The 19,321-nt window shown below is 52.5% G+C and overlaps 6 protein-coding genes across 6 annotated transcripts; 4 read left to right on the forward strand and 2 right to left on the reverse strand.

The window, feature by feature from the left end:
• The first annotated feature begins 130 nt into the window (after positions 1–130).
• On the forward strand, positions 131–2,353 carry BO97DRAFT_254322 (NTF2 and RRM domain protein). Its single transcript, XM_025690875.1, has 3 exons — positions 131–554; positions 627–1,703; positions 1,793–2,353. The coding sequence occupies exons 1-3, from the start codon at positions 237–239 to the stop codon at positions 2,084–2,086; spliced, it is 1,689 nt and encodes a 562-aa protein (XP_025546455.1). The 5' UTR covers positions 131–236; the 3' UTR covers positions 2,087–2,353.
• A 961-nt stretch (positions 2,354–3,314) lies between these two features.
• Positions 3,315–5,972, forward strand: hsp90 (chaperone Hsp90). The gene is made up of 2 exons (XM_025695993.1): positions 3,315–3,853; positions 3,922–5,972. Exons 1-2 carry the CDS (start codon positions 3,593–3,595, stop codon positions 5,767–5,769), a joined length of 2,109 nt encoding a protein of 702 aa, XP_025546456.1. The 5' UTR covers positions 3,315–3,592; the 3' UTR covers positions 5,770–5,972.
• Positions 5,973–6,423: 451 nt separating this feature from the next.
• On the reverse strand, positions 6,424–9,297 carry BO97DRAFT_378769 (uncharacterized protein). The gene is made up of 3 exons (XM_025693131.1): positions 8,448–9,297; positions 7,931–8,386; positions 6,424–7,872 (listed from the first exon to the last, which is right to left on the reverse strand). Exons 1-3 carry the CDS (start codon positions 9,136–9,138, stop codon positions 6,887–6,889), a joined length of 2,133 nt encoding a protein of 710 aa, XP_025546457.1. The 5' UTR covers positions 9,139–9,297; the 3' UTR covers positions 6,424–6,886.
• A 2,544-nt stretch (positions 9,298–11,841) lies between these two features.
• Positions 11,842–14,096, forward strand: BO97DRAFT_356783 (phosphate-sensing transcription factor PHO4; the record flags this gene model as incomplete). The annotated part of the gene is made up of 3 exons (XM_025692182.1): positions 11,842–12,426; positions 12,496–13,534; positions 13,594–14,096. The coding sequence occupies 3 exons, from the start codon at positions 11,842–11,844 to the stop codon at positions 14,094–14,096; spliced, it is 2,127 nt and encodes a 708-aa protein (XP_025546458.1).
• A 392-nt stretch (positions 14,097–14,488) lies between these two features.
• Positions 14,489–16,868, reverse strand: BO97DRAFT_446963 (putative DNA directed RNA polymerase III subunit Rpc82). The gene is made up of 3 exons (XM_025698713.1): positions 16,818–16,868; positions 15,769–16,757; positions 14,489–15,705 (listed from the first exon to the last, which is right to left on the reverse strand). The coding sequence occupies exons 2-3, from the start codon at positions 16,477–16,479 to the stop codon at positions 14,704–14,706; spliced, it is 1,713 nt and encodes a 570-aa protein (XP_025546459.1). The 5' UTR covers positions 16,480–16,757; positions 16,818–16,868; the 3' UTR covers positions 14,489–14,703.
• A 313-nt stretch (positions 16,869–17,181) lies between these two features.
• BO97DRAFT_409105 (ubiquinol--cytochrome-c reductase subunit 2) lies at positions 17,182–19,160 on the forward strand. Its single transcript, XM_025695994.1, has 4 exons — positions 17,182–17,561; positions 17,658–17,832; positions 17,898–18,757; positions 18,837–19,160. Exons 1-4 carry the CDS (start codon positions 17,298–17,300, stop codon positions 18,930–18,932), a joined length of 1,395 nt encoding a protein of 464 aa, XP_025546460.1. The 5' UTR covers positions 17,182–17,297; the 3' UTR covers positions 18,933–19,160.
• The last annotated feature ends 161 nt before the right edge of the window (positions 19,161–19,321 follow it).

The following is a 19,321-nucleotide window of genomic DNA, read 5'->3' on the forward strand; positions in this document are numbered from 1 at the left end:
CCCCCCCCCCCCCCCCCTCCAGCCTTCGTCATGTCTCCAAAGTACCTCAATCACTGACAAGGAGCTTAAACAGACGATTGAAAAAGATTCTCCCCAATAGAGCTTTGCTTTCGCCAGCTTCTTCTTGCCACTAAAGCTCAGTTCTCATTGTTCATATACCTTGAGCTTTCGCGATTTTGCCGCCTCATCTTTCGCCTCCATCTCTTTCCAATCTTCCAAGTCCTACACATCACACAATGGCCGACACGACTCAGGCTCCGTTGAACGGTACCTATCCTGCGCAACATGCCTACCCCGATTCTTACAACCACAACCATGCCAATGTGAATAGCGCTGCCAACTTCCAGCCTGCACAATCTATCACTCCCTCGAACGGTCCTTCGACCGAGCAGAAAAATGGCATCTCTAAAGATGAGGTGGGCTGGTACTTTGTCGAGCAGTATTATACCAACATGAGCCGCAGTCCGGAGAAACTCCAGTTCTTTTACTCTAAGCGCTCTCAGTTCGTTTTTGGAACAGAAGCGGAGAGCGTTCAAGTTGCAGTGGGTCAGAAAGTGGGTAAATCTTGATCGAGCGCGTCAGCGCATCCAGGAAAGAGCAATGACTGACGATACATCTATTCTCAGGCTATCAACGAGAAGATCAAGCAGCTAGATTTCCAAGACTGCAAGGTCCGTGTCTTGAATGTTGATTCGCAGGCCTCGTTTGACAATATCCTTGTCTCCGTCATTGGTGAGATCTCCAACAAGTCGGAGCCGTCTCGCAAATTCGTGCAGAGCTTCGTCCTGGCTGAGCAGCCTAACGGTTACTATGTTCTCAACGACATCTTCCGTTACTTGGTTGATGTCGAGGAGGAGCTGGAGACCGAAGAGGCTGCCCCCGCTGCCGCTCCCGCCGCTCCGGCTGAGGAGCCAGCTGTTGAGGAGCCCGCCCAGCCCGAGTCCGAGCCTGAAGCTGTGCCCGCTGCGAAGGAGTCCCAGATCGAGCAGTCTCAGGTCGACACTGAGAATGCTGCTGCTCAGGTTGATGAGAAGCTTGAGCAGACCGAGCAGAACGTCGAGGAAGCGCCCGCCGAGGAATCGGCCCCTAAGAGTAACGGCACTGAGGTTGAGGAAGCTCCAGTTGAGGCAGCCCCCGAGGCCGTTGAGCCCGCAGCCCCCGAAGCCCCCAAGGTTGAGGAACCGGCGACTCCCGAGCCCACGCCTGCTCCTGAGCAAAAGGAGGCCCCTGTCCCCGCGAAGGAGGCCCCTGCCCCCGCGAAGGAGAGCGCCCCTCCGGCCAAGTCCATTCCTAAGACCTGGGCCAACATCGCATCCAAGTCTGGCGCCGCCGCGCCGGTGGTTCCTGCCATCCCCGCTGCTCCAGTGAAGCCTGCGGCTGCCCCCGCCCCTGCTCCTGCCAGCTCGTCACAGGCCGCGGCTCCCGCTCCTGCTGCGGCTCCCGCTCCCGCTCCCGCTGCCGCCCCTGCAGCAGCAGCAGCTGCTGCTGCTGCCGAATCTGCTCCCAGCCAGCCCTCGTCCAACGATGGGGCCGGCTGGCAAACTGCTGGTCATGACCACAAGAAGTCCCAGTCTCGCGCCACTGAGGATCAGAATGTTCTCGCTTACATCAAGAACGTTACGGAGAAGGTCGATGCCAGCTTGCTCAAGCAAACTCTTTCGCGCTTTGGAAAGCTCCAGCACTTCGATGTGAGCCGCCAAAAGGTATGTAAATTTTTCTTTTTTTTTGGGCTCCTCTCATATTGAGTGATTGATGGTGCTAACATATACTTCCTCCCTTTCTTCCCTTCTAGAACTGCGCTTTTGTCGAATTCAGTGATGCTGCCGGCTACAACGCTGCTGTTGCTGCCAATCCTCACCAGATTGGAAGCGAGCAGATTTACGTTGAAGAGCGCCGTGCTCGTACCAACGCCTACGGAGGTAATGGTAGCTATGCTGGCCGCGGTGGAGCCGGTCGTGGTCGTGGAGACCGTGCCGGTAGCCAGGGCCGCGGTGGGTTCCAACGCGATGGACGTGGAGGCTTCGCTCCTCGTGGCCGTGGCGGCAATGTCAACGCCAAGGGTCGCAATCAGACCAAGGCTGCTTAAAACCGCTGCAGCGTTTCAACGAACAAAGAAAGCAAAAGAAAATAACCTCATGAATCTTAAAAAAAACCTTCTTATCAACCAATTCCACGGGCCCAGGTCTCTTGCTTTGGGTATCCCAAAGGTATTGAATTGAGGTCAACTGCCTATGACTTTCTTTTTCTCTTCTGTATCTCTTCATTTGATCATCAATGTGGTTTTTTTATCTCTTTTTTTAGCCCTTCATCCTGGTTTGAGACGGCTTTATGGGTTTAGATGCTCACGGCGATCCAGGACATGTATTACTCCCTCCCCCTTCCATTTACTGAATAATGACATGTGTTATGTGGTCCTGCTCTGGCACAATGCATATTAGCGGTTGGAAAAGTTGTCTGATCATTTTCCTGGCTGGGCTGTTTCTTGGTCGGCTACCTGACTCTGGGTTTTTTCTTTTTTCTTTTTTCTTTTACCTTTACCTATTGTATTGTCATGAGATTTGTGAATGAGTCTTACTTTGGGTCTTTAGCATACATAGCGAGCTTAGTGCCCGTATTGTTATGGTCTATCCCTGTATCACTAATCTACTCAACCTTGAAGCTGTACTTACCTACCTAGTTAGGTACTTAGTAAGGTCTACTAGGTACTCCCTTCATGGTTGTCAAGTGCGACCAGTGCAGGCGGTGATTGGCCAGGGAGCGAGGGGTGGAGCGGAACGTTCTAGATTGACGGCCTCGAATATCAGGCACTTCTGTCTTGTGGTATCGGTGCTCTCACACTGTCACACTGTGTAATTCTAGTACAAGTATATAGAATCATTGATGGCTCAGGGGTTTACGGATATCAATCGAACCATCTAGATCCAGGGGGATGGAGGGGGGCAAAAGAAGAAGAATTTCAGGAACGCAGCACTGCATAGAAGGGACTGGAAAATCCTGGGGAAAACTGCTTGGAGGCTTTGGGCGGTGGTGGAAATCGTTGGATCGCCGTGGAAGGAAATTTTGTGTCCCCGCCGCCCGCCGCCGCAAGCACTTTAAGCCCGCTCCCGTCCGCCTGCGAATGATCTTACTCAAGTTTGATCCATTTTTTCTCTTTCTCTCTCTACACTCTTCATTCCTCTCTCAGCTCTCTTCATCCTTTTCCTACCTATCTACCTCTCTTCCTCTCATCCCCTCCGTTTCTACCTCATTATCATCTCTCATCTCTCTCAAAGTCTGCTTCATCTCCTTAATCTCTTTGTGATACCTTTCGCTACCTTACAATCTCTTCTGTGAGTATAGCCTCTCTCTCTCTCTCTCTCTCTCTCTCTCTCTCTCTCTCTCTCTCTCCCTCTCTCCTCCCTCTTCCCCCTTCTCTTCATTCCCCACTTTCTGTAGTGACTCATCACACTATGTGTCTGGGACATTCTGAAATCAAAGTCACGCGTGATTGAAACCACCTCACCGTCTTTTGCGATATCTATTTCGAGCAGGAGGGATACCTGACTAACAAACTTTGCCAGAATCAAAGCCATTTTCCCTTCTCACCATCACCATGTCTGCCGAGACTTTCGAGTTCCAGGCTGAGATCTCTCAGCTCCTGTCGCTGATCATCAACACCGTCTACTCCAACAAGGAGATTTTCCTGCGTGAACTGATCTCCAACGCCTCCGATGCTCTGGATAAGATTCGCTATGAGTCTCTGTCGGACCCCTCCAAGCTCGACTCGGGCAAGGATCTCCGTATTGACATCATCCCCAACAAGGAGGCCAAGACTCTTACCATCCGTGACACCGGTATTGGTATGACCAAGGCTGTAAGTGCTAGCCATTCACCTACCATTGGTCCCAAAAGGAGCAATCCATACTAACAGTGACCTTTCAGGACTTGATCAACAACCTCGGTACCATCGCTCGCTCCGGTACTAAACAGTTCATGGAAGCCCTCTCCGCTGGTGCTGATATCTCCATGATCGGTCAGTTCGGTGTCGGTTTCTACTCCGCCTACCTGGTTGCCGACCGCGTCACTGTCATCTCCAAGAACAACGATGACGAGCAGTACATCTGGGAGTCCGCTGCCGGTGGTACCTTCACCCTCACCCAGGACACCGAGGGTGAGCAACTCGGCCGTGGCACCAAGATCATCCTTCACCTGAAGGATGAGCAGACCGACTACCTCAACGAGAGCCGCATCAAGGAGGTTGTCCGCAAGCACTCCGAGTTCATCTCCTACCCCATCTACCTCCACGTCCTCAAGGAGACCGAGAAGGAGGTTCCCGATGAGGAGGCTGAGTCCAAGGAGGAGGAGAGTGACGAGAAGAAGCCCAAGATCGAGGAGGTCGATGATGAGGAGGAGGAGAAGAAGGAGAAGAAGACTAAGACCGTCAAGGAGAGCAAGATCGAGGAGGAGGAGCTTAACAAGACTAAGCCCATCTGGACCCGCAACCCCGCCGACATCACCCAGGAGGAGTACGCTGCCTTTTACAAGTCCCTCTCCAACGACTGGGAGGACCACCTGGCTGTTAAGCACTTCTCCGTTGAGGGTCAGCTCGAGTTCCGTGCCATCCTCTATGTTCCCAAGCGGGCTCCCTTTGACCTCTTCGAGACCAAGAAGACCAAGAACAACATCAAGCTCTACGTCCGCCGTGTCTTCATCACTGATGATGCTACCGACCTCATCCCCGAGTGGCTCAGCTTCGTCAAGGGTGTTGTTGACTCTGAGGACCTTCCTCTCAACCTGTCCCGTGAGACTCTCCAGCAGAACAAGATCATGAAGGTCATCAAGAAGAACATTGTCAAGAAGACTCTCGAGCTCTTCACCGAGATCGCTGAGGACCGTGAGCAGTTCGACAAGTTCTACTCTGCCTTCAACAAGAACATCAAGCTCGGTATCCACGAGGATGCTCAGAACCGCCAGACCCTTGCCAAGCTCCTCCGTTACCAGTCCACCAAGTCTGGTGATGAGTCCACCTCCCTTGCTGACTACGTCACTCGCATGCCCGAGCACCAGAAGCAGATCTACTACATCACTGGCGAGTCCATCAAGGCTGTTGCCAAGTCTCCCTTCCTCGACAGCCTTAAGCAGAAGAACTTCGAGGTTCTTTTCCTGGTTGACCCCATTGATGAGTACGCCTTCACTCAGCTGAAGGAGTTCGATGGCAAGAAGCTTGTCGACATTACCAAGGACTTCGAGCTCGAAGAGACCGAGGAGGAGAAGGCCGAGCGCGAGAAGGAGGAGAAGGAGTATGAGTCCCTCGCTAAGAGCCTTAAGAACATCCTTGGCGACAAGGTCGAGAAGGTTGTTGTCTCTCACAAGCTCGTTGGTGCCCCTTGCGCCATCCGTACTGGTCAGTTCGGTTGGTCCGCCAACATGGAGCGTATCATGAAGGCCCAGGCTCTCCGTGACACCTCCATGAGCTCTTACATGTCTTCTAAGAAGACCTTCGAGATTTCTCCCAAGTCTTCTATCGTCAAGGAGCTCAAGAAGAAGGTCGAGGCTGATGGTGAGAGCGACCGCACTGTCAAGTCCATCACCCAGCTTCTCTTCGAGACCTCCCTTCTTGTCTCTGGTTTCACCATTGAGGAGCCCGCCAGCTTCGCTGAGCGCATCCACAAGCTCGTCTCTCTTGGTCTGAACATCGACGAGGAGGCCGACACCACCGAGGAGAAGGGTACCGAGGAGGCTGCGCCTGCTGCCGCCGCCGGCGAGTCCTCCATGGAGGAGGTCGACTAAACGTCGAGCGCAAAGATTTTCCCCATTACGAAGCTTACATGCGTTTGATGACCCTCTATAGTTCCGGCGGTATTAGCCTCAGGGATCTACTTGTTAATCACTGAATCGGTATTGCTTTCTAATAGGAACAGCGAAGGACCTCCCCTTGTTTATTCTCTTCGTTTATTACCCTACCACCTTGATTCACGATGTGAATTCTTTCGGCGTTTTGAGCGTTTTTCTTTTTCTCTTATTTATCAAATCAAATATGTCTCGTCTGATCGATACACACTCGCAGTACTTGTTCCCTCAGGTATCAAGGCTCGTTTTCGAATCGGTAGATTTTACTTTGGAGAAATAAAAGCTTCTCTTCGTGCATTGTTTGTTTGTAGGATGTAGCGCCTAAAGTTGTCACAGCCGCTCGGGTAAATTTGGCCGGCAGGTTTATCATGTAAACTGTTATCCCAGACTCGGATGGTTGCTTTCATTCAATGTGATAGCTTTTTCTGCCTGTTCAAAGTATATGTAGTCTCCTATACGCACTAAAATGTTTATTGCTTGCACAGTTGTAAACTGCTACCGCAACAGTACTACGCAACAAATACGTTACTACTATCATTGCGGAGTAGGAGTTTCCATTCCGACGAAGAACTAGACGAAGCGAATGGTATGAATCGACGAATAGGATGCATTGCATGGAAGTATTTGGGAGGGAGGAATAGGTTGCTTGGAAATGCCAACTCCGGTCTGTGTGGTTGTGCTGTGAGAAGATCAGGGCTGGGTCATACTTACGCTTAATATATATATAAATGTATAAAAGCAAGGGACGAACAGTTCGGTATCAAGAAAGGAAACGAGGATGCAGGGAATGGGGCGGCATATGGCCTAGCAAATTAAAACACAACACGAACCCAGGAACGCCGCAATCGAATCGTGAGACGGAGGATATGTGATGGAGAGAAAGGGGAGCCTTCGCCGTAGGGGTGAATGGCTGGCAAAGAGGAAGGGAAAGAACACGCCCTTCAAGGCCGTGATCGGGGGGGACATTGGGATTAGGGAGCGGGGGATTCAGGGAATAGGACCCCAAAACAGCCATAAGGTAGGTAGGGCTGTGAATCGGCCCTGATTGGAGGAATGCCTAATTGCTGGTATTATACCAGTCCAGGTGCCATTCGCACAGAGTGCGCGAGGGGAATCCCCAGGCTTTTGCTAGGCAGAACGCAAGCCCGCCAACAACCCCGAAGCTCCCCACAATCTGGACGACGGTCCACCCACGTCGTCTGAGATCCTCTGACCACCGGACGACGCCGAGGGGGTCCTGCGAACTGAGGCGGGCAACCTGATATTCCACGTTATGTCCGTTGGCTGTACGAAGGATCACCCCGCTGCCACTGCCTTTCTCCGCAGGCCCATGGAGGCCGCAGAAGCCTGGGCTTTGCGTGATCGGAATTAATGATCCTTCTACGACACATTCCCCAATGCGTTCCGTGAGCCAAATGGCACGCTCGCCCCGGGCCATCGCAGCGTATCGCTCTCGTTCGTTCTGCAGGCTTTGCTGCAGATCCGAGGCCCACTTGGCCAGCTGCACACGAGCCAACCCCTCCTCTTGACGGGTGTGATCGGCCAGCCGAGCCATGGTGTAAGTGGGAGAGCTCCGACGGGCACTGTGAGTAACCGTAAGGGCGCTAAGAGGCAGGTGGCTATGCTCCTGCGACGGTTGTTTCTGCTGCTGAAGGGCTAGCTTCTTTGCGGCTGAATGTCGCATCCAGGCAATGTTCTCCCCATCGAATATCCGTTGAACCAGCAACATGAGTTCCGAAGGCACCAAAGGCTGAACATAGTCTGGGCTCATAAGGGTGCTGGCATCCATTACCTCGTCATTACTGGCTTTCGCGGACGATACCGCAAAAGGTATACCATGGTAGCCGTCATAATCTTCCGAATCTGTGCTGGGACTGCCTAGAAGGAAAGGTTTGACTAACAGGGTCTGAGCCTGCTTATGGAAAGAAGATTTTAGGGCAAGGATGTCTCCGTGAGTCAGAAGATCTGCTTTGGCGATAAGGGGAATAACATTAGTCCAGTCACAAAGCCTTCGGATGCACTCCATATCCGCAAGAAGCGTTTCTAAATATCCGTTAGCCTTGAGGGAGTCGAAGGCCAGGAAAAACTCAGTCTATCTTACCTTCGGATATGAGATAGAGTACGGCATCGACTTGCGTTCCGCCGTTACCAGCAAGTAAGTTCTGGAAGTCATGGTTCATGGCACTGATGGCGGTTGTTGCTCGAGAAAGTTGCTGGCGGATATATTGTATGATAGACTCAGTCTGTTCCGATCGACCCATGGAAGTGGCTGGAGTATCAACAAAGCAGATGTTGCGCTCGAGGACAATGTCACCTGTGCTTTTCCTCCGCCGAAGTACGCGTGAATCCTCCAGATCTGACCACCACGACGGATAGGGCTTGGTACTAGCGTAAATCTCCGCGGTGGCCGCTTGTGAGAACTGATAGGAATGAGATGCTTGAGAGGGTGTGAGAGACCGTAAAATCCTCGAGGGGGACACAGAGGGGAAATCGTCCATATGTACGATGTCTTCGCAGGCTTGGAATATAGATTGAATGAGCGAGGACTTTCCCGAGCCTTGAGACCTGTAGATCAGCAAAAGTTCCTTTGTGGTCGACGGCGAGAGTGATCAGCTGACCTGGGGCACCTGCGACGAGCACCTTCAAACGCCCCAGAGCCTTCCCACGATCCGTGAAGGGTTTCCGACTGGGCATCTTGATACTTGGCATGATAAGTTGGGAGGTGTTGTCGGAAATAGGATTATGCGTCGAGCGATAGTCGTCGTCCTCCTCCGCCGAAGCTACGGCCTGGCTGCTAAGATCATCGGCAATCGAAATGTCATCAAGATGCGGTATGGAATGATTAGAGATCGACCGGGGACTGCTCGGAAGGGATGAGTGGTCATCTGGATGGTCAAAAGTCAAAGGCGTGAGAGGTCGAGAGGAGAGCTCTTCAAGGGGGAATCGGGAAGATTTGACGGAGTTAGTAGTAAGCATATCTGAGGGCTTCAAGGTCGACCTGCGACGGATAGTCTGGCGGACTTCACGCTCCTCCTCTTCCTCCTCCTCCTCATCCTGAACCAAAGGCTGACGGGTCGAAGATGAGCCCGAAGAAAACTCCTTTGGAGTGACTACCTCCTCAAGGCTTTGTACTCCGTACAGATGTTCCGTGGGAGCTTCGATCTCGTCGGGAGAAATCTCTCCATCGGTATCATGACTGCGGGCCAGAAAGAAGGTAGCGGGGGCCGCACTGCGGGGATCGGTCCACTGCTGCTCGAGCGAGGCTTTGCGAGATCGCGGTACCGCGAGGTCCGGCACCGGTGGTCTCATGATGGGCAAGGCAAAAGTCGAAGATCACCTGCAAGACAAATGCATCCCCCTTAGAGCATTCAGGTACCGGGATCGATCAAGCACCAAGCACCAGGATGTTGTTGTCAGTCTTCTGATGGTTGTTGGGGTGTTGGTGTTTATGTCATCCGGATGGCATGTCACGTTTCCTCGACCCCGCACATATTATTATATAAGCACACCACCCACAATTCTCCGCTTCATTGTGAGTTGTGACATCCAGGATCCATTTCTCTTTGACATGTTGGGAACTTGGGAACCCTTGCTGGACCGTGCTCTTATCAAAGCGGCGGGTTTCTATTATGCAAATCGAGTTGCAATTGAAAAGAAACAAGCACCAAGAAAGAATTAGCCCTCTGGGAAAGAGAGCCAAGCCTTTTTTTGCCTAGCTCAACAGTGGGGCAGACCGAAATGGTGCGCCGAACGTTTGACCTCGCTGATACGGTACAAAATCATACCGATTCATTCATTCCATTGCATACATTCATCCATACCATGGCTTATCGCTCATAGTCGAAAGTACTGTACTCCAGGCTGTACATCCATCCTCAATGCTCGAAGTGTCTAGTGGAGAGGAACAGTCAATCGGAGACGCGCGGGTTGAAAGACTAACTCATAGTCTCATACTATCCTTCATCCGATGTTCTTCCTCTTAGCCAGCTTCAGTCTCGCTCGTCTCGGGGCGATATTTTTTTTTCTTAGTTGACGATTTCTCTCTCGCCGCACGGGCGGATCTAGATCCTCCAGCTCGGTGCTGAGAGCGGCTTTTCTTCGGTACTTCCTTCTGTCTGTCCCCAGTGCCCACCATCAATCAACGAAGACTACAAGACAAGTAGCGCAGCTACAGTACTGAGATTGATTCAGATGCCAGGCTAACCGCAATACTATCCATTCCGCATCTTAACAGGCGGATCCAATGCTTCGCCTGCAGGCTAGCCTATGCCTTACGCCTTCCCGCGCCAGCGTTCCGAACCAGGCACCGGACTGCACCACCGGCCGACTCGATCCAGCTCGCCAACTAAAGGGGGGGGGGGGGGGGGGGAGCGTAGGATTTGTCTTCTAAGTCGCTGCACTGAACGAGACTAATGTACGATTTAGGGCGGACGGCATCGCAGCCGACCTACGCCCACTAAGACGACAAATGAAAGACCAGGATCGGTTAATAGTCAAACATCTTGACGAGGGGCAGCACACCAAGTTGCTTTTTGTCTCATCATGGAACTGCACTGCTCCGAAGGTCACTTGAGCTATTTCCTAAAGCGTAAACATCGTCCTAGCTCGCCAGTCCGCTGGCTAGTTATCAATTGTTCCAGGGTCAACCTGGAATGGCAATCAATGAGTTCCAGGACTACTGACTGTATCCGGGGAGAGAAAGCCCAAGCAAAGCCGGCCGCGGGGCATTATTGGTTTGCTTGCTCGGATTCTCCAGCACTTGCCCCTACGGATCGATACGAGCCCCAAGGGAATCTACCCAGCCCAGCACCTCAAGAGACAATTCTCATGGTCTGATTTTAGTCTGCACAATAGATAGATGAGCTCAGACCACCCACCCTGTCTAGCCTTGAATAGAGTGAGTACTAGGTAGTAGGTACTACGGTCGAGTCACTAGGGAGTAGTACCTAGATAGGTTAGTAGGGCAAGGAAGTATACATATATACCGTACCTTACACTCCAATACAGTATAGTATAGTATAGTACAGTACAGTATAGTATACTCAATCCACACCCACCCGGGTTTTTCCCCTCCCTCTCCTCTCTCTCTCCGACTCCACTGAACCGGGTCCATTTCCCCGATGGTCGTTACTCAATAGATACTTCGCTAAACATGATTACGAGTACTTAGTACTTACTAGTTAGTTGTTTAAGTAGATACTAGATAAATTCATCTTTCCCTTGAGGCTAATTAACCACACGTCGCCTGCACGCTAAGTTCAAATAGATACAAGTAAGAGTACTCTCCAGTGGAAAATGGCGAATTTGGGGAGGGGGGTGGGAAGGCGAGTGCCGCGGAAATTAATTATTAGCCTTTGACTTTCTCTCGCTACCTTCCCTTCCTCTTTCCTTCCCGAGTCCAATCTCTTGCATGCCCCGTCCGCCTGCAGTGCCTTCCTTCCCTTTCCCGCTATTCTCACTAACTATTCCTCGTGCCTCCTCCTCCTCCTCCTCCTCCTCCTCCTCCTCCTTCTCGTCTCTCTCTCTTCTTTCGTTCTCCCTTTCCGTTATCTTAAATTGCCATTTCTTTCTCTATACAACTTCCCCTCCCTCTCGCGTGTAGCATTGCTTTGAACTGCCTGCCTCGATCCAGAGTGACGTCGCACCAGTCTGGACTTGACCCTCCCCGCTGCTGTGCTCGACCATTTGTTTGCCTAGTCATCCTTCGGTTCCTCCGCCATGTCCCTCAATCTCTTTTCCTGAGCGTGCCCTACGCCCCCAGGTACTGATCCTCTGTTGAAATCGATCGATCTTGTCTTGGCCGTCTCATTTTGGCTGAGACAAACAGCTCTTTCACTCTTCTCCTGTCGGAGCGCCCTATATCACATCGTCACTCAAACGTCTGCCACTGGCCGTCTTCATTGCTCCACTTCCTTATCGACAAGAGCCGGGGAATTAAGCCAGTCCACGCAACCTTTCCCCTCCCCATCCGAATCCTGCAAGGAAAAAAGAAAAGAAAAGAAAGTTCTCGTCATGGAGCAAGGACATTCCCTGTCCTGGTCGGACATTCCTCCGTCCAACGATGATGAGTTCACCAACTTCCTCGAGTTCGGAATGCAGTTCCCCGAGGTGGATGGTCAATCCCAATCTGGCCATCATGCTTCTCGTCCCTTGACCCACGCTGTCACCATGTCCATGCCCGGCACAACTGCCCCTGCACCAGAGCAATTGGTCCGCATGGACACTGACGGCATGACTGCGCCGGCATCGTCGTACAGTCCCATGATGAACAACAACTTCGCCCTGGATCTTGCCCAGCACGGACAGCAAGGTCAGCCACATGGCGCGTCCTACTCTACCGCCCCGATTACTCCCGCCTTCTATGCACACAAACCACCTATTTACCATCAGCATCCGCATCCACCTGTGCCGGAACAGTCGCATTCGTTATCTCAATCTGCACAGTCTATGTCACAATCCTATGTCCCTCAAGGCAGGCTCGTCATTCCTCCCACTCCGAACAGTATCGAGTTTCATGGAAATGCTGCCACGTACCCGCAGCGATTGGACGAGACCTGTGAAGCTTACGAACGATTTGCGCGTGTGAATGATGAACAGGTATGTGCATTGGTGAGAACAACCTGGAACATTTTCAAGAGCTAATGCATGAACCCCGCTTCGCTCTAGGCCCTTTACACTCCGCTTGTCTCGCCCGCCATGACACCGTTGGAGACTCAATTCCGTCTTCCTGAATACACTATCCCCGGAGAGTACTTCACCCCCCTCACATCGCCCGCGCTCGAGGCACAAAGCACAAGCTCCACCGGGTATCCTTTCCATTCCACTCAGATGTCGGAGATGGGGTTTGTCCCTTCACCCGCCGACAATGCCCTTTCTATGACGTCCAACCCGTCCTCGCCAGGGTTGATGCGGAAACATCGCCGGCAGCCCTCTAGCACAAAGTCGTTTTCGGCCCGCGCGAAAAAGCAACAGTCGCCCTCGGTTCGGCCGCAAACTCGCAAGAAGTCCTTGATGAGCCTCAATCCCGACGACGTCTTGAACAGCCTCAGTCAAGACCAGGCCGTGATTGTGTCTCAGACATCCGGTAGAAGCGGACTTCGTTATGCCAGCAATGAGAGCTCCGGCCAAGATTCTGTTTCGCCCGAGCCTCTCTCCGAGCCCTTAATGCCGCCGCCCGCTTTGCCTCCCTCGCGAAGATCGCCCGCCATCCGTCCTCAGCCGACTCGACCCTCTGAACCGAGTGAGCCCGCAACGCCCGCGATGCTGATGCGCATTCAACGGTCGCCCCTCTCGGTCAGCCAAACTGTTCCACCATCCCAACCCACCGTGTCGGAGCCCCATGACGATGTGATGGAAGATGTGATTCTTCCCGAGGCCGCAACTTCGCTGACTCCTTTTGCGAGACCGCAATTGGCCCGCATTGAAACTACTGTCCAGACGGATTCGGCTTTGTCCGCAACCCCAGGAAGTACAACCCCGGCCTTGGAGCCAAAGTCCGCTCCGGTAGCCAACCGAAACACCTCTCTAGCTCCCAGTCCTCGCTCAATTGCTATGCCATCGCCGAGCGGCCCATTGCCCAAGAAATCGGACACGCCCAAACTGGGTCCGATCGGGCGTAAGCGGCAGAGCTTAAGTTCTTCACAAGCTAGTCCTAGCCTGCGGCCGAAGATCAGCCCCAGCATCCAACCGCTAGTCCGTGGAGATGGTAAGTCCTCTAGCCTTATCATGCCTATTGCGAATTCGCTAATCAGGTCTCGGTTACAGCAATGTCAAGTGAAACGTCGGCTCTGTACCTGGCCTCGAAGTCGAACTACCAGCACATTCTGGATGGCACCCTTTTGCCTGGCGTCTCATATCCCGAGACTTTGGCAGAGAATCTTAGCTCAAAACGGACCAACCACAAGCTCGCCGAACAGGGACGGAGAAATCGCATCAATAACGCACTCAAGGAGATTGAGACACTGATTCCGCCATCTTTCGTGCAAATGAAACATGCCAAAGAGGCTGCTGCCTGTCATATCAAGGGGGCCGACAAAGAGAAAGAAAAGGCGAGCAATCAACCGATCAGCAAGGCGAGCACGGTGGAGATGGCTATCGATTACATCAAAACCCTACAGCAGGAGCTTGAAGAGACCAAGGGCAAGCTGGCTGCCGCAGAGAACCGTCTGGGAGACTCCGAGGTCAAGGTGGAACAGGCTTTTGCAACCACAGTTGCCGAAAATGGGCCGGAAGTCCCATCTGCAGCTGGAGCCGGCGATCGTGACTAAGACATAACGTCCGATAGCTTGTGAGATTGCGCGCTCGCATCTCAGCTGATGGTCTTTCCTCCCCACCCCAATATCATGATATCCACGAAGTTGCATACCCCGAAGCAGGAAAGGCATAGACAAGAAGGGAAGTCCGTATTAGCGCCTAGATTTAGTGTTAACTACGGGATGTGGTTTACGATTTCCCCCCCCCCCCCAAAATTGGTAATATATGGTGTGGCGGTTGTCTGGTTCGGCGTACATAGGTGCCTTTCTCACTTCATGTGTGATTTGATTCCATACATCACTATTCTTTGTTTCTTTTAGTCATTTCCACCGCGGTAAATGGCTTACTGCTGAGATTTCAGTCCTATAATCTACTGCATAGCGCATACTCCTCGATAAGATTAGCCATCAGATTCAGGCGTCCCACTAGACTTTGAAAGTTATACAATATTTGGCCTGTGTAGCCCATGTGTCATGCATCACTTGGTCAACAGGTAGCTTACGGCATCAAAGGAGTGTCGAAAATGGACACAGGGGGTGGTATCACTAGTTCGGTATACATTATCGTGATGGCGTTGCCATTAGAGATATTAGAGATAGGGTTGGTGTGAATCCACCCTTGTCAGTAGTCTCGCATGACTGCCACCATCTCGTCCAACCGGGTGATTTCGCCCAGCAATAGGGCCTCCTTACTTCTCCATTGCCCTAACAGGGTGAGCTCCGCCGGAGATAGATACCGCTCTTCATTCCCTTTGACGTCACTGCGCTCGGTCTTCTCCAAGAATTCCTTGAGCCGAGTCCGCTCGAACCGTAAGCGCTGCATGCACCGAGACATAGCCTTGTATGTATCCTCCAGAATGCTATTACGGATGCGGTCCGGATCGTAGAACCAGAGGTAGATTGTGCGTGACGGCTGTCGCTGTGCATCTCGCGGTACTTCCTGCAAGTCAACAAATCCACCGGATTGCATGCTGGCCAATACCTGTCGCAGATCCTTAAATGGAAGGAGACTGATTTCTTGGAGGCGTTTCTCGTCAAGTTTGCCCTTGGCGTGGAGAACGCGAATCACTCGTAGAGCAACGTCGCCGTAGCGGGCTTCGATGATACGTTCGAGTTCTAGATGGCGGAGTTTACGCGCCAGGTGTCGGAACTCCACAGTCCAGGTGATGATGCCGGATACCACACGCTTTGAGGTCAGGTTGTAAGGGGGTTGGGAGAGGAGACTGAGGTGCTGGTCAATTTCATAGGTCCGGCTAGGTGCATCGGACTCTTGATGACTGTTCCCATTGACACCAACATCATCTAACGGCCTTTTTCCACGCTTGTTGACAGGCTGTGGGATCTCCATGGGGCCGATGGAGCCCGCGAGATCTAATTGCGGGTCGACCTCTTCTGTCACCGCACTCAGGGCGACAGCAACGGAATATTGCTCGCCTTCCTCACCTTCGCGAGGGATTTCAACGCTGTCCCGACATTGTTTGGTCTGGTATTCGATACGTCTTAGAAGACATTCGTAGACCTGGACTGTGGCCGGTGATGAGTGCATCTCAGCAAGATCGAGGAATCGACGATTCCGGAGAGCCACGTCCAGTTTTTCGTAGTTGACACGGACAACTATTCCAGACTAGATATTGAGGCACCGTTAGTTTGGGTAGTGGGCATGTTCGGATGTCAAAAAAAGGCTTGCCTCCATGGGAGTGGTATCCCCCCCCATATCGTCATCAGACCATTCATTTTCCTCCTCATCTTCATCCTCCATATCGTAGTCCACCCGGGCATCTTGGTTTGAGGCGTTCCCGGACCCGTTACCTGGCCTTCTTTTGGCACCCCGCGGTAGTCCGTTATGCATCAATCCACGGGTTAGATCTCCGTCTAATTTCTCCCTTAACATGGAAAGTGTGCCATCTAGAACAGTTTCCTCGAGCCGTTTACCTTTCATCTGTTTGACGTCGGGGCGCGATTTGATCGCACGTTCAGCATCGAGCGCATTATCCGCATAACTTTGGAATTGCGCGTCACGGACGCGGATCAGATATCCATGAGATGCCAATGCCTTCAATGTTGGATGAAGCAAGGCTGACTGTCCACCTGGATCTCCCACCTCATGCTCATTTGCTGTTCCGTTGGACTCTTCGCCTGGAGAGTCGCCGTTGATCCCATTCACTCTAGATTGTCCGGGTCTCAGCTCTGGCAGTGTCTCGAGATGGCTTATTTGGGCGTGTCCGAGGAACATGATGGTCGACATGACGGTGGCCGCATAACTGCCTAGCCGCTCTTGGATGAATTCGAGAATCTTGCCGGACCGGACGAGGTAATACGCAGCCTGTGGGTTGGGCTCGTAATAAGTGACGCCCTCGTCGTAAGAGGTGTAGTGATATATGAGGTGATGTTGGATCATCGCGGCAAGACCATGACGGAGCTGGCGATCAGACAGGCGCGAGTAGAATTTAAGGCGAGGAAAAGACAGTCGGTCATAACGCTGCAGGGTTGAGAAGATACGCTGTCATTGTGATGACAATGTCAGTCTAGCTCCACCTCCGAAATTCGATTGCCCAGCGTTGCCAGCTGTACAATGTGTTGAAAGCGAGATAAGTGATGAGATTCAGGCCGTGGGCATACCGCAAAGAGCTCTCCAAAATTATCCTCGACCAAGAGCGCGCAAAGCTCCGCTGCATACTGTGTGAATTGTTTATTAGCACGGGATAGCTAGCAGTGAAAGGGTGGGGTGTCGCATACTTGAGAAGCCATGATTGAGGGGCTGTCTAGAGAATGCCCGCCGTCAATTCCCTAGAACAAAGATCGAGGTCACCGAGGGAAGAGCATGAGGCAATTGTAGAGGGGAAACAGGCAGCCTTTCAGCTTGTCACTCTTGAGGAGGGGAGGTTTTTTTTCCCTTTACCGATTGGCCATATTTCTTATCGCGTGTCGGCGGAAGAAACTCACGTGCATGCGGAAGAGGGTGCCCATCACATGACCTCAGCTGACTCGGAGGACGAGGAAAAGCCGGTTCCGCCCGCACTCGCAATTCAGACCAATCAGGGCGCAAGTAATCAACGACGCCGGCATCTTGAAGCTTTTCAGACATCGTTTCTAACCCGCCCAACGACCGCCGGCAGCTCTCCTCTGCTCTCCCACCTTCCCACCACCTCCAATTGCCGTTAAGCCTTTCGGCTTCCTACTCGCATTCCTCTCTTTGTTTCTTCTACACATGCGATAATGCTGTCGCGATCCACCATCAGCCGAAATGCGCCCCGTGCGCTCCAGAAGCAGTGCTCTGCTGCTGGTGCCACCAGTCATCGGGGCATGGCCTCTGCCGCGACTCCTGGCCTCCAGTACGATGTCACCGAGTCTGCGGGTGTGAAGGTCGCCAACAGAGAGGTTACCGGCCCTACCGGCACCCTGGCCCTCGTTGCTAAGGCCGGCACTCGCTACCAGCCCTTCCCTGGCTTTTCCGATGCCCTCGAACAATTTGCTTTCAAGGTAGGTGTTTCTGGCTCAATTGGACTTCCTACGCCTTTTAGGCACAATTACTTACTCTGGGCACCAACAAACTGACTTTCTGCGCCACACACACAGTCCACACTCAAACGCTCGGCACTGCGGATCAATCGGGAGGTCGAACTGCTGGGCAGTGAAGTCTCCTCTACACACTCGCGTGAGAATGTTGTTCTCAAGGCCAAGTTCCTTGCCAACGACCTCCCTTATTTCGCTGAGCTCTTGGCGGAGGTTGCTTCCCAGACCAAGTTCTCCGGTATGTCAATCCGCTAGGTTTCCAATGTGTTAGTCAGGTCTGATATATGGCTATTTCTCTCTCAGCCCACGAGTTGAGCGAGGTCGTTCTCAAGACCCTCAAGTACAGACAACAAGCTCTTGCCGCCAACCCCGAGGCCGTTGCTATTGATGCTGCCCACGCCGTGGCTTTCCACCGCGGTCTGGGCGAGAGCATCACCCCTTCGGTCACCACTGCTTTCGAGAAGTATCTCTCTGCCGAGGCCGTCGCAGAATTTGCCCAGCAAGCGTTCGCCAAATCTAACATTGCCATCGTCGGCAGTGGTCCCAACTCGGCCGAGGTTTCTAAGTGGGTTGGCCAGTTCTTCAAGGAGGCTCCCAGCGCTGGTGGCTCTTCCAAGTATCACCCTCAGCAGAGCGCCGCCTCCCAATACTACGGTGGCGAGCAGCGCATCTCCTCCAAGGCCGGAAACGCCGTTGTGGTTGCCTTCCCCGGCTCCGGCGCCTTCGGCACCTCTGCCTACAAGCCCGAGGCCTCCGTTCTCGCTGCCCTCCTTGGTGGTGAGTCCACTATCAAGTGGACCCCTGGTTTCTCTCTCCTCAGCCAGGCCACCCAGGGCTTCTCCCAGGTCCGTGCCTCGACCAAGAACCTCGCTTACTCCGACGCCGGTCTCTTCACCATCTCTCTCACTGGTAAGGCCGAGCAGATCGCCTCCGCTGGTAAGAGTGCCGTCGATACCTTGAAGAAGGCCGCCGCCGGGGAAGTCGCTAGCGAAGATGTCAAGAAGGCCGTCGCGCTGGCCAAGTTCCGTGCCCTTGAGTCCGCCCAGAACCTTGAGACTGGTCTTGAGGCTACCGGCGCCGCTCTCATCAACGGTAGCAAGCCTTACCAGATCTCCGAGGTTGCTCAGAGCATTGACGCTGTCACCGAGGCTCAGGTTAAGGAGGTGAGTTCCATGCCCCGCAAATCCTTGATCTACTTTTTTTTTCTGCATAGAAGTTAATGGCTAACCGCATTACCTCTAGGTCGCCAAGTCCTTCCTGTCCGGCAAGGCTTCCGTCACCGCTGTTGGAGATCTCTTCCAGCTGCCCTACGGCCAGGACCTTGGCTTGACCGTTTAAACATGTATACAATAAATACATCTTAGACTGGCTTTGCTTTTGGAGAAAAAGCGCGTCTTCCTTTTCCACCCACCTTGTGTCTAGATCAACCTTCCGCAGATATCTTGTTTTTCATTTGTGATGATGTGGCTGTAGTTGTGTGCGTCTGTAATACAATTGTATCTTATCCCTATGTTTTGTGCACTTGAGCTGTGCAGGCATTTCCCGCCTGAGCTACTTCCATTGACAACAGATGAAATCGTCAGAGTTGTAGCACGAATCCATGCGTAGAAAGGTCCATCTCGCGCAGCCATTATACTCCCAAGTTTCTGAAAACCGCAAAAGTAACCTGGCTATAATAAAAAAAAAAAAAAAAAAAAAGAAAAAAAGAAAAAAGGAAAAAAAGAAGA

Source organism: Aspergillus homomorphus (genome assembly GCF_003184865.1).
Source record: "Aspergillus homomorphus CBS 101889 unplaced genomic scaffold BO97scaffold_69, whole genome shotgun sequence".
Taxonomy (NCBI): Eukaryota; Fungi; Ascomycota; class Eurotiomycetes; order Eurotiales; family Aspergillaceae; genus Aspergillus; species Aspergillus homomorphus.